This window comes from Triturus cristatus, chromosome 10 (genome assembly GCF_964204655.1).
Source record: "Triturus cristatus chromosome 10, aTriCri1.1, whole genome shotgun sequence".
Taxonomy (NCBI): Eukaryota; Metazoa; Chordata; class Amphibia; order Caudata; family Salamandridae; genus Triturus; species Triturus cristatus.
In genome coordinates, this window is record NC_140593.1 from 436,496,481 (window position 1) to 436,510,078 (window position 13,598).

At 42.1% G+C, this 13,598-nt stretch overlaps 1 protein-coding gene across 1 annotated transcript in view; it reads left to right on the plus strand.

Annotated features, from left to right (window-relative positions):
* MTPAP (mitochondrial poly(A) polymerase) overlaps window positions 1-13,598 on the plus strand; it is a 147,014-nt gene that overhangs the window by 101,537 nt on the left and 31,879 nt on the right. Inside the window, exons 7-8 of the mRNA XM_085631790.1 lie at window positions 999-1,091; window positions 1,169-1,242. Coding sequence (XP_085487916.1) covers window positions 999-1,091; window positions 1,169-1,242 — 167 coding nt within the window. The remainder of the gene's footprint in view (window positions 1-998; window positions 1,092-1,168; window positions 1,243-13,598) is intronic.

Genomic DNA, 13,598 nt, shown 5'->3' on the forward strand with positions numbered 1-13,598 from the left:
TCAACAACCACACACAATATGATTTCATTACCAATATTTTCTGAAACTCTCAAAATAGTCCATGTTATAATCTTATGTCTGCAAACATTTTTATATTCTCCCCAGTTCCGAATGGCTAGAATTTGTTCTGTATTAAAAAGTGCAAAGTTCAAAAAAGTGTTTTTAAAGAGAACTAGTCAATATGTAAAATCTATAAAACATGTCTACATGACGCATAAATACTTAAAATTGTTTTCCCAAGACAACACATGCACTGAGGCTACTCGAGTGTACAATACTTCCAAAAACATCTCCCACTTAATCCAGATGTTAAACAAGAACGGCTCACAGAAAAAACAACCGGACCAGATGTATCAGTCATTAATATTCTTTTCGCCTCTCTAAAATGGAGTATTCCCCCCCCCCCCCCCCCCCTCCAAGGACAAATAGCTTGGGTGCAACCATTTTCTGCGTGCACCACGATATTTGGGCATACAAACATCACATGATCAAGAGTCAGCCGAATGATCGAATGGGCCAACAACCTATTCTAAATCTGGGTCTTGGCCAGTGGTGGCATAATAATGTCCATGTAGTTTTCAAAAGCTGGAATAGGTTTAAATGCCAAGAACTGCTCGGTAAGGTTGCCCAGAGAGCCCCTACTTGTCTCTTGCCACACCAGGGACCAATCGGTCCGCCCTACAAAGTACGTTAGTCAAATCCCACATTCTACCCCTATTGCTACTTGAGCATGTGACCTCTAGGTCTCCGATAGATGTCAGTGGAGAGAAAGTGCTCTCCGAGCTTAATGTACCACCTGTTAACAATAAACTCTTAATCGCTTGTTTAGGATTTGACCCAATCATTGTTTATCCCTTTGATACTGCAGGGTACTCCCAACCTTGCTCATGAACTTTAAGAGCTTTCAGGCATGTTCATTAAGTATGCCTTGTGATAAATATAACTCATTTTTGTGTATTCTTTAATAAATATTGTTTGACTCATGTTTTTATTTATAGATGCAGAAGACATCCACATCATTGATGACAATGATTGTACATTTGCTAGTGATATAAATAAAATCAAGGCGACAAAAAATACTGAAACATTAGGTGAGATCTTAAATTGTGTCATTTTAAATCCTTAGTAACATGTTTTCAGTTTCTTAAATTATTTTCTTTTTTCCTAGGTGTATTGCTGAGTGAATTCTTTGAATTTTATGGGAATTTTGCCTTCAACAAGAATATGATAAACATTAGAACAGTGAGTAATTTGTTTTAGTTTAATTATTGTTAAATATGTTCTTCAAATATAGTTTATATTTATGGCGAAACGTAAGGTTGAGCTGCAGCCGTTCTTGAAATTTGCCTCAATTGTGCTTTCATTATAGTTATGGGCCTTATTAAGTTACTTTAGAAACAAGTGAGTTTGCTATGAAAATTCGTTGTGTACCATTTGGAACAAGTTATTTTCTTTAAATCTGCCCATCCATTACAGCTAATAACTGAAGTTCGAAATCTGCAATATATGTTTAGAGGCATCCATCACCTACAATGTACTCTGTGACCTTTCTTTGTCCCTTTACTAACTTGTTACGAAGTCTGATTACTGCCACGATGGAAGCCACTCTAAAAAAGCATGATGTTATTTAATGTTACACAAAATCCCTGTGCTCACATATGCCTCAGCATGCTGGCTTTTGAGTTGGAAAACGATCTGCTGTCATTTCAACTTCTACATGTTTCCTTCAAACTATTTAAAACTCTAAGCGCTTGCAATGTGTGAAGAAGATGGAAGATTTGTTTAATCACATCATATTATGCCTCCCTTCTTTGCAAGTTATAAGTACAGTTTATAACCACTTTCATATTATATATTATTTGCGCTAGACATTTTTTGGCTGCTGGTTCTCATAGAACAAGCAACATTTTGCCACTCGAGTCTTCATCTGTTTACTTTCTGGCCATTGGACTCAAGAAAATCCCTTATTTTTAAGGTGCCAAAGGCAAAGACCAGTGCCATTGTCAGCAGAGATTTTGTCCTAGGGTACATCAGCTCAGATGCTGGTAAGAAGTACTTTGTTCTGCTAGTGGCAATGGGGTTGATTGGAAAAGCCTGCAAACCTATGTGAATTTTACTCACTGAGTGTCTTTATTACCTGAGCATACAACCCCCATCACTCTGCCACCCTACAACATTAAGGGAACATTTCCCCTTGTGTGGCAAGCAGGAGTACTCATTTGAGGAAAAATGTTAATTTGCAGCCCTGAAATGAGGATGTCAGAATCACTTTAGAAACCAGGTAGAGAAACTGCCATGAACAAGTTAAAGATGAACTGAGATAAATGTGGCACCAGCCTAGTCCCCCAGGAAGTGTGGCCTTACTCTGGCTTTTTTCCACTCAGGGCATCACCGAGCAGTTTTTAGTACCCTTTGCCCTGCAGTGTATTTGCCTTGCACCAAGTCTATATGTTTGAAGGAAGACACTGCATGCCATGTATCAAAACCTAGATCTCACTCAGGGACCCTCCATTAGCATATATTTTCAGAGATATAAGCCATCTCTCTATCTTCCACTCCAAAACCATACTGAAACCCACGTGATGCACTTAGTGTGGCAAAGTGAATGAAGACTCCACTCTCCTAAGTTCCACACACCTCTTTGCATCAGTATGCGTCTTCCAAGTCATTGCCCTTGTCACTTCTATTGGATCTTGAATACACTGTGTGTTCATTTTCGAAAGTATAAGAGTTGCTTTATTTCCCCGGGTGCTGGTGTAATCCGAGTTGAAAACTGCAGACTTGAGATTGAATAAGAGAAATTGTACTCTAGACCCATTTATATGGAGGCTGCTACAGGTAGACCAAGTCACAAAGGTTCTCTGTTATGTACAAGTGATACTAAGCTAATATTCAGAATACACAAAACATGAAAAGGTGTTTCAAAATATTTTAAGGGCAAAATTTCATCTTAGCAGGGGAGGGCATAGTGGGATGTGAGTGGGGTTGAGAGGAGCAGGGTCTTCAATTAAGATTTCAAGGGTATGAGAGAGGGAACCTGGACTGGATATGCAGATTAACTGTGATTACAGGTAAGTACAATCAAGAAGACGGCTTGCTCTGGGTTGTTGTTGTTTTTTTTTAAAACTTTTTTTTGTATTGGGTATTTCATAGATCAGTTGATTGGTTCTGTGGGCCATACATTGATGATCACTGAGAGCGTTTTAAAACTAGGTATATTGTCTTTTGAGTGTTCTTTCTTTTTTAAAAGATGCATAGGAGTAAGAGTTGGGTGTCCACTGAGAGAGGTAGCCAGCAGAAGTTCCTAAGGGTGGTGATGATGTGATTTGTATTAATATTCACAAATGATCAGACAAACAGTTGTTTGGAAGGTGACCTTGAGTGAAAAGTGCGTAGTATATTAAAGTATATGAAAGGCCAGTGAGAAATGGAATGCACCCGTCAAGGGCAAGGGCTTGTACAGTTGTTTTGACATGCTTTTCTTAACACAAACTTGGCACCAAGACGGCTCTTCACCTGACATAATTTCTGCGCTTCCTACTAACTTTGCCCTTCTAGGGATAAATAGACCACATGGGAGGAGGCATTGCTATTATTTATCAAAAGGATTACAAATGTAATATTCGGGACCTACGGATTCCTAATTGTGAAGCTTTACTCTTCACCGTTTATTTTTTCTCCAAAATTCACCCTGTCAGGGGCTCTTATTTATTGCCACCCTGGGCCTTCTAGCAACTGGTGTTCTGTATTACCTGACTATTTGGCTCATCATGTTTGCAGGCAGCCAGTTTTACCTTGCTTGGTGACATTAACCTACATCTCGAGGATCCTAAGAATAAACCAGCCTTGACCTTCATGGATGATTTGAGCTCATTGAACCTTCTCCGTCTTAATTTTGACACCACCAACATTGCGCGCCACCTCTTAGACCCCATTTTCTCCAGCCTCTCCACCCCTTTCGTTGATCCTCCATTCCAACTTGTTGGACTGATCATTATGCAGTAACGTTTAATATCCCGTTCCCTTGCTTCCTTGCTACTCGGCCTGTACCGCGACTTACGAATAGATACTGGGCTAAATTAGATATGCCTGAGCTCAATAATCGACTCCATAACACTATCCCTACCCTCAATGTCAATCTTCATGCTAATCAAATCGCTGTGCATCAATGGTTTAGGGATGCCACTGACACAATTTTGCCTTTAGCACCTATAACGCAACGAAGAATGCTTCCTGCTGCCCCTTGGTTCAATGAAACCCTTTGATGCGAAAAGAAACGCTTCAAAATCTTGGAAAGGGTCTGGAGGAAGCACTATGCACCGAAGGCCAAAGCAGATTATACTGACGCTTTAAAGAAATATCATGCCTCCTGCAAACGGGCTCGGGAATCCGATTACACTGAGAAGATCTCCAGCCCCAAACATTGACAAAAAACTTTGTTTAGTGTGGTGAATGAACTCTCGACAGCTAGCATTTTTACACCGCCGCCCTCTCTCTCGCAACAACAGTGTTGCGAGCTAGCCACCTTTTTCCTTAGCAAAGTTGAGGTAATCCATCGGTAATTAGCAGTAGATGCTCTCACGCTAGTGAGACCCTCTTTCGCTGCCACCCAAGCGCTTGACTATCAAGCCTTGAATTCTCTTGCTCACAAGTCGAACAATAAGCCTGAAGAACCCCTGGAAACCAAGGCCTGGCTCCCGTTGGATTTAGCATCGTTGCATACTTTATTAGACACCATTAAGTCTGGCTCTCCGCTAGATCCCCTTCCCCTGTCTAAACTCAGATTGATTGACGATGCTGCCCTTACAGTAATTCTTGATATCCTCAACTCCTCTCTGAGTATGGGCATGTCCCCAGAATTGGAAACATGCTGTAGTGGACCCTCTGCTCAAGAAACATGGCCTTGACCCTATTTGTTGGTCCAATTTCAGGCCTATCTCCCTCCTCCCTGCTTTTTCTAAGATTTTTGAAAAGCATATCAACACTCCACTCACCTCCTTCGCTACTTCTTGCAATCTGCTCCATCCATCTCAGTTTGGTTTTAGGGCAGGCCACAGTACGGAATCCACCTTACTGGGAGTCACAGAGCTCCTCCTGCAAGAACTTGACTCCGATGGGACTGCCGCTCTTATCCTTTTGGATTTTAAGTGCACCTTTCGACACAGTTCTTCATTCTATTCTGCTGGACAGATTGGCGGCGCTAGGCATTGTGGACTTGGCACTAAGATGGATGTCCTCTTTTTTGAAAGATCATACTTTTCAGGTCTCATCAGCTGATAACACATCTAAGACACTCTTGCTGCCCTCGGGGGTTCCGCAGGGCTCCATTTTGAGTCCCCTGCTTTTTAACATTTACCTACGCCATCTGATGGACGTGATTGAGGAGTCTGGTCTCACTCTGTTTTCTTATGCTGATGATTCCCAAATTATTTTCTCACTTTCTAATGCACAGAACCCAGATCCTTCCCCACTTAAGCAAGCTTAATGGCAATAAAACCGAAGTCATGATTCTGGGCAGCAATCCCGAACTCTGGGTAGTTAAACACTGGATGACCTCCTTGGGACCCTTACCTACGCCAGATGATAAAGTCAACAATCTTGGCTTTATTATTGATAAGAATCTTTCAAGTCGCAGGTCTCCAAACTCGCAGCCTCCTGTTTTTCCATTCTCAAATGGCTCAAGAAAATTCTTTGGCTGATTCCTTTGAATACCCAAAGAATGGTTTTACAGGCCTTGGTCACGTCCAGATGGGACTATGGGAATGTTCTATACCTGGGCACCGATAAATCAGTGATCCACCGTTTACAGATCATTCAGAATGCGGCTGCCCGCCTTCTCTTTCGGATGCCTAGACATACTTCTGTCTCTCCCTTACTCCACAAACTTCACTGGCTCAAGGTCTTTCGCGTTATCTTCTACTTGAGACCATTGGCTTTATGCCATTTGACTGCTCCTCCTCTCGCAGTAGTTTTTGGCCTACTGTTTGTGTTGGATTTTCCATGCTTACTGTATCTTTCAGAGCGTTTAGTTGGACAACATCGCTTAACTGTTTTATATTATTGACTACTCCTGTGTCCTTTATTATTCTGGTGTCCACTTTATTCTTGTTTTTTTCCTTCTGTAGACTCAATTTTACGTCTTCGAGTATTGAGTTCATTACCTCTGGCATTGTTACCAGTTTATTAATTATTGGCGCGCATGTACATTCAAGATATGTTGAAGCAGCTTGTGTTTGAGCTCTTATTATCAGGCTGTTTAACTGATCCAGTTTTGATCTATTCCTGCTACTGCATTGGCCATCACGTTAAGTAAGTCAATTTGGATCTCCATTTAATTTGACTGAAATGTCAGTGCTTCTAAGGTCAGTGATGATGTTCGATAAAAGATGTCCCATATGGATCCCAAGTCCTGATTGACTGCGTTTTGGACCTCATGGCTCTGTTGGAATCCCTGATCCCTTTGAGTAAATTCATCTGAACCCATTTGGGAATGTAATTGCTCCTTATTTGCCTCTTTAAATTTGTTGGTGTATTTGTTATCACTATAGGTTTCCCTGATGCTTGGCATACTGCAAAGCTGCATATTGACCTCCTTTTTTCCCCCTAGTTTTCCATCGGTTCCATGGTGGGTATCTAATTCTTCAATTTGATCATTGGAGGGTGAGCTATTCTTCATTTCTATGCTTAATTCCGCAACTAAGACTGTGCCCATATCTGTTCTTAATTCAGGGGCTATGCCACTACTTACTCCATGCTTGATTGCCTGAATACCTACTGCTGGCTGTTCCTGAGTGCCCTGGTTAGCCACCTGACGTGAAAGCATATTGTCCTTCGTCCTCTCAGTTTTTTTTCTAACTTCTGCTTTTACCTCTAGGGGCGGTGGGGCCCTCGTTGGCATTGTTGGTATTATACTTAACATTTCAAGGTCTGAAATATACCCATCTGTTGCACCTGTTGTATTAACTTTTTCCCTATCTGCCTTTTGGAAGCTTTTACTCTGAAATTGCACACCTATCTCTTGACCATCAGGTTTCGTTTTATTATCAAACGTATTTGTTAGCTTACTGATTGGCTTAATTGGAGATTGAAGATTTGCCGCTTCTGTTACTATTTGCATTGTCATCATAGCCCCGGGGTGGTCTTTCATGAACTCAAATTTATGAGGGACTTTCATAGATTTTTCAAACGTATGCGCTATAGGTGAAATTAGCGGTTGCATTCCTCTGTCAATTTTGGCTTTTACTTTTTTGGTGGCTTTTGACGCCTGTACTTTCCTTTCTTTTCTTATGGGAGGACCCAATTCCCTCTCTTTTCCTGAACGCATATTAGTTTTTAGCAGAGTTAATGGCAGTGTTACGTTAATGATACAAATTGGTCCCAAGGCTTATTGTATATCTAGCCCTGAGCTCTTAAGCTTTGGGATTGTGAAAAAAAGGGTAATCTCGCCAAGCTTTGCCTTTCCCCCTGCAGCGCCACTCACTCACCGTTGTTGTCCTGTCCTGTAATTCTTCTCTATTGCTTGGCTAGGTAGGTGGGTAGGCAGGAAGCCACAGCCAAAGCCTCAGCAGAATCAGATGAGGCTGTTTAGAAGCAGGTGGGCAGGGGCCCGGGGCAGGCTGGCAGTGGATAGGGCGGCAAATGCCCGGCAGCGTTCTTGGCATTCCTGTACCGCTGTGCTCGCCACTGCTCGCCACTGGTGCTCTTCCTCTCGGCGAACCCGAAACTCCGGGCAGTATCCCCAAACTTCGAACGGGATCTTCAGTAGCAAAATCACACTCCAGTTTCCGTCCCTCAAGCTGTTATGTGGTGCCCCGCGTTCTCAATCGGGGATATCACAGGTTCTTCCCTTACTATGGTGCAGGCTTTGGGGGGGGGCAGATCACGTTCCTCCTGGGGAGAGCAGGGGCGGTCCTCACAGATTGTGATAGCCGCACCAGCCTAATGGTGGCCGCCTCCGCACAACTGAGAGGTACCGCGGCACTGGCCTTGACCGTCTTGCTGTTTTACCGCTTGCCACTTGATCACCTCCTAGGGCTGTGGGAATTTTTCCCCTCTCCGTGGCCCCCGTGGCTCTCTCTTGCGGCACACACTTGCACTCACTCACTTGCGGCACTCTCACGGCTCCTGCTACCGTGGCTTCCTTCCTCCGCTCCACTCTGTAGTCCGCTTCTAACCCCCTCAAACTTGCAGCTCGCAGCTGTCCAAAGTGCTTAATGTTTCCTCCTTTTTCACACTTCTCACCTTCATGCACACTCCTGGTACATACCTCTGCTCACCAGCTGACTCTCGCTGCCAAACAATCCATAGCTTTCATCATCCGGTAATATTTACCTTCTTTTGTTCTCTTTCTTCTCCTATTTCTGATCCAAGTTTGGGTTCCAATCTTTCCATAGACTCCTTATATCTTCTTTTCCTTATTCTCTGGTTTTCCCAGCAGGAACCAGACAGCTGGGCATGCCCTGCGCACGCCTGTCGCCCCACAGCTCCCTGCTGGGGGCCGACTTAGTTGCACGCCCTGTTTCCACTGTCCTCTGCTGTATTCAAGGGACACACGGGCTCCGGGCACTCACGTTTTCCTGCCTCCACGTCAAGTGACTCCAAAACGCTAGTGAGAGGCATCCCGGGGTAAGAATAGGGGTGGGCGGAATTTGCGAAATTAACTTTCGCAAATTATCGCGAAAATGTTTAAAATTATCGCAAACAAGCGGAAATATCGCGAAGATGCGGAAGTTTTTTTCCGGCATGTTCGCGAGATTTTCTGCATGGTTGCGGGTCGCCAACTTACCCATGTGGTTGCTTGCGGGCGCGGCCATCTTGTTTTGAGTTGTCTCGCGGTGCATGATCGCGAGAAGAAAGACGTGATCGCGCGACGCATGACGTCACTGCGGGCGCGAACTGTCGCGAGACAGCGCAAATGGCTAAAAACAATACAACATCTCATGGAAAACGCGACCGGATCAAGAAAACTTGTCGGCGAACGCAGGGATTCAGGTAAGGCGATCGCGCGCGAGAATGTATTATTTTACAGCGGGAGCAAGAAACAAATTATCGCCAAGCTGCGGAAACCGGAATTTTTTACATTTTCGCGCTCTCCGCGGAACGCGAAAATGTCAAATTATCCCAATTTCGGCGAACGGAACGAAATTTTCGCCCAGGCCTAGCTAAGAACAGCAATGCAACGATGCGTCTTATCAGGGCCCCTCCCTAGATACTGCTCTTCCAGCACCGGCGTTTCCTCCGCAGTTTTGCAGCTCCCACGGTCCCTCCTGCGGGGCCGGAGCACATCTATACGCTGGCCTCACCGCAGCATTGGTAGCGCTGGAAGTGTGAGCTGTGGCAGCAACAGCACCAGCAGCGGAGGCAATGCGGATTCCCACTGCCCCTCAAGCGGGGCCAGAACACGTCTCCACACTGGCCTCACCGCAGCAGCAGCGGCGAGGTCGGCGTCCAACACTGGTTTCGGCTTCCGACAAGCAGAGCGGGCGGTGCGGTGCAAGTCAGCGAGTGCAGCGAGTCAGGCTAGTCAGGTGAGCAGAACAGCAGTCAGTGGTGGATTAAGAATTGAACAGTGTGCAAGTGGAGTGTACTTGGTATTGGATATCCACTTCTGAGGTTACTGTGAGGTGAAGTTGAGTGTTGCCAGCATATTGATCGAAAATGTCAATATTACTTTATAGAATTTTAGTGACTCTATATATAAGTTGAAGAACATAGGGTCAGGTGTTCGGCCATGGGGAAAACTCCACATTTGACTAGGATTAGGAGCTATTTGATGAACCCAATTTGGCATATTGCTAACCTATTTTAGAGGAATGAGGCAAATTATTCGCTGTATTCCACCTTGTCCTTCCATATTTGTCACTTTGTGAATTGTGTATTTCCGAAATGCCTGGAAAGTGACCAAAAGATGTTAAAGAATATACAAGAGAGATTAACTCGACTAGGAAAAGCGGCCAAACTACTAGTGACATGTAAACCTCAAAATTATGTTGAAATAGCTCAAATGTACTCTTATGAAATCAGAGTTTGTTCTTTATAGAGTGGAATAATATTGTTGAAGGGGTGGGAAAAGGCGTGGAAACGAATGTGCTTACAAGTTAAACTAAAAAGTTCACAAGTTCTATGGATGGTTCTTTGGAGACCCCAAAATACTCCAATATCACAGCAACATTTGTATCTGTTTTAAATATGATACCTTAAAGAAAGATAGTCAAAGTTTGAAGGAATAAATATTTCTTTTGAAGAAGTCCTGCATACCATTAAATCCCTAAAATAAGGAAAATCTGTGGACTTGGTTGGTTTTACGCCTGTTTTTACACCATGATGGTATTTTAGTTCATGTTCTCATTTAGATGTACGATGTATAATCAGGAGATACAAAGCCATTTGTTAGTTACTTCAGTAAATCACTGCAGGTCACATTGTTCAGTAAACTTAATAAAATCCCAAGGTGTTAAAACTATAGGTCAATTTCTTGCATTAAACCTGATGCAAATGGCTAGTAATACTTCAAGTTGTTGTCACTAAGCTGATACATTTTGAGCAAGCAGGATTTGTAAAATATAGGAAAGCTTCTATTAATCTACAGCAATTCAAATATGTTATTCTTTTCACCAGAAACAGACCGGATCATCATTTGATTTGGGCCTTAGTGCCAAGAAGATATTCGATACTGCCAATTTGTCCTTGAAAATCGAAGTTTTGAAGAGTACGATTTTTGGTGGCACATTCTGCACCAAGGTCTAAATTCTCTACTAATAGTTTAATATAACACCCTGTAGGCATTTTTAAGGGGGTTAAGCAGGGTTAACCTCTCTTTCATCCTTTTCAGTTCTGCTCTGTAAACCTCTGCCGCTATAATTGACTTCTTTTCTTATACATGACAGAGTTAGCACTTACTAATATAAATTGGTTATTTGTAGCTGACATATTAATTCTGTTGTCACCTCCCGAGACCTCTATTCTAACAGTATTGACATTTGTGCAGTAATGTGGTTCCTTTTCTGGATATCTACTACAGTGTGATAAATCTATCCTGTTGCTTATTTCTAGGTCTGGTTCGAATGGCCTTCTCAATGGGAATCTATGCAGATTGCCGTTTATATGTGTATCATTCTAGGAATCCCATGAATCAAGTGTGCCATAGAATTCTGTACTTATTTCTAACCCTCTGCTTTCGTTGTAAACATTTCCTGTACATTGAAGTGGAAGTTATGTTCAATATCTTTATTTGGTTTCTACATAAAGCTGCAACAATCTCTCTAGCCTAGCCAGCAGTTCCCTTTAGGAAGGGATTAGGATTCCCACATTTGTGAAATTTCATCGGTCCTTTACTCTTATTCAGGATCAATATCTTCGAGAGAAAAGGGAAACTCAAAATGGGATTATTATGGAAAGGTGTGGCCTGTTAAATCTTCCATTACATATAACATTATTTAGAGATACTCTTACAGAGACTGCGGTCAGCTGGTTTGAAGGCCAAGGTGTTCTCACATTGAGAGACCTCCATTCTTAATTTCTCTGCTTCTGATGGGAAGCTAAGTGTGAAACAAAGGCTGGCAAACATCATTGTATTAAGCTCTGTGAAAGATCAGACGCATTGGTGGTGTTAAGACAATAGTAAGTTGGGTAGGATTTGTTTTCTCTGCATCTGAATTATATAAGCTATATTATTATAGCTGACCGTTTGATGTTACTGCAAAATAGTAAATTGAACTAGAAAGTTGAGCTGAATGAATCTATCTCCGATCAGCAGCGGTTGGAATACCCAGAGAAAAATGTATAAGTATGACAAGCGAACCTGTGCTCACATAGCGGAAGACATTTATACACCCTCAGCAGTACCTATGGAAAGTGAGCAATTTAAATGTAAAGGAGGATGATGGAAACTGTTGGTAGTGCTTGTCAAAAAGGGTGGGATTAGTTCTTGTCGTTGTGACATGCAGTCAAATGAAGCAATCACCTGAAGGGATTGATGGGGGAATCCATCTCGTTATATCAGTGGACATAGAGCGGAGTATTCAGTATCTTTCAGGTCGACCAGGGACACATACTTTTCTTAATGTGTGTCATGCGTGAGCTAATTTGCCAAAATGATTCTTCTTCAAGACTAAAGTATTCTAATCTTCAGGTAGTATCTTGGATTGACGTTTATTGAATTACTGAAGCAGACCCTCTGCAACCTGAGACCGAGCCCATGAAGGAACATGTGCTTCGGTTCTATTATTAAAGACTGAGCAATAAGGCAAACGGTAGTGCAGTTAATGGTCTGCGCCCCTAGACTTTGTTTCTCTAATATGTTGTCTTGTATCTATCCTTTTGTCAGATAAATACTAGCCTTTACTTTTCATTTATTATGTTGACTGCCTTAGTTGTAATATTTTAATGCTGCTGATTTCTTCTATCCCAATGTTTCTGCTAACGGGAACTGAATGTTTGCATTTTGTGCTGTTGTAGATCAAATGCGAGACACACTCCTGCCACCTAGTGTTGCTCTCGAACATTACAGCTTTTTTTTTCATAGACGTTTATACGTTTTCGAGCTCACTCGTGGAAAACTCCCTTGGAATCAACAAAGTCCCTAGGGCAGAGATTGTTGTTTTTGCTCCGTCGGGCTTGAACATGCAGTCGAGTGCTCTGTGGATAGCTGTAGTGGGCACCGAGAATAGTTTCGTCACCAGGGGAGCGATGTTACTGAGGATCGAACTGATGAGCCATGTCGTATGCAAATGACACATGGCGTACGGTGGTGGAATGCACTCCTTTTCTTTCTTTCTTTCTTTCTTTAAGCTTTATTCGGCACATATAATTGACCATAAAAGCACAGACATAAAAAACAACAATACATTTTAAAGGACATTTCAACTAAAATTTACAACTAATAATTACAGTCAATAATTCATGAGTCAATTCATATCATTTACATAAACATATGAAATTGATAGTCAAAATTCATTAAAACTCATACTTTTCCTGGAGTTGATGCACTGATTTAAAAATGTAGCAGTATAAAAACAAGTATCTGCCGATTGCAAGTTAAAAATTAAAGCCATAGCATGTTTAACTGTATATACTCCGTATTTAACAAACAGAGGTTTCAAAAATGCTATACGAAAACTCGTGTACAGTTTGCAAAACAGCAGAAAGTGCACAGTGCTCTGTGTGGATACATCATCACACCTACATGGCCCAATCGGATATTTCTTAATGTTTGGATGGGCTACTAAACAATGTGCCATCCCAAATCTTAGTCTGGTTAGCACGAATTTGTGTGAATGCCTAGTCACCATAGATAGGTAAGATGGAAAACCCTCCGCTAAATTATATCTATTATAAAAAATGACAGTAGACAATGATCCGGTTGCGATTGCTCGCTTCCTTTCCACGTATGTCAGAAATATACTTTTCATTTCCGATTTGGAGATCAATGATGCTGCGCTGGTATCATTTAAAATATTCAAGTTAAAAATGTCTGAAAAACAGACAACAACATATTTAACCCAGGGAATATCTCGATATTTATCCAAACGTAAACAATCCTCAACAATAGATCTATTAAATAACTTCTCATCGCCAAGCCAAAAAGACCGCCAAATCAT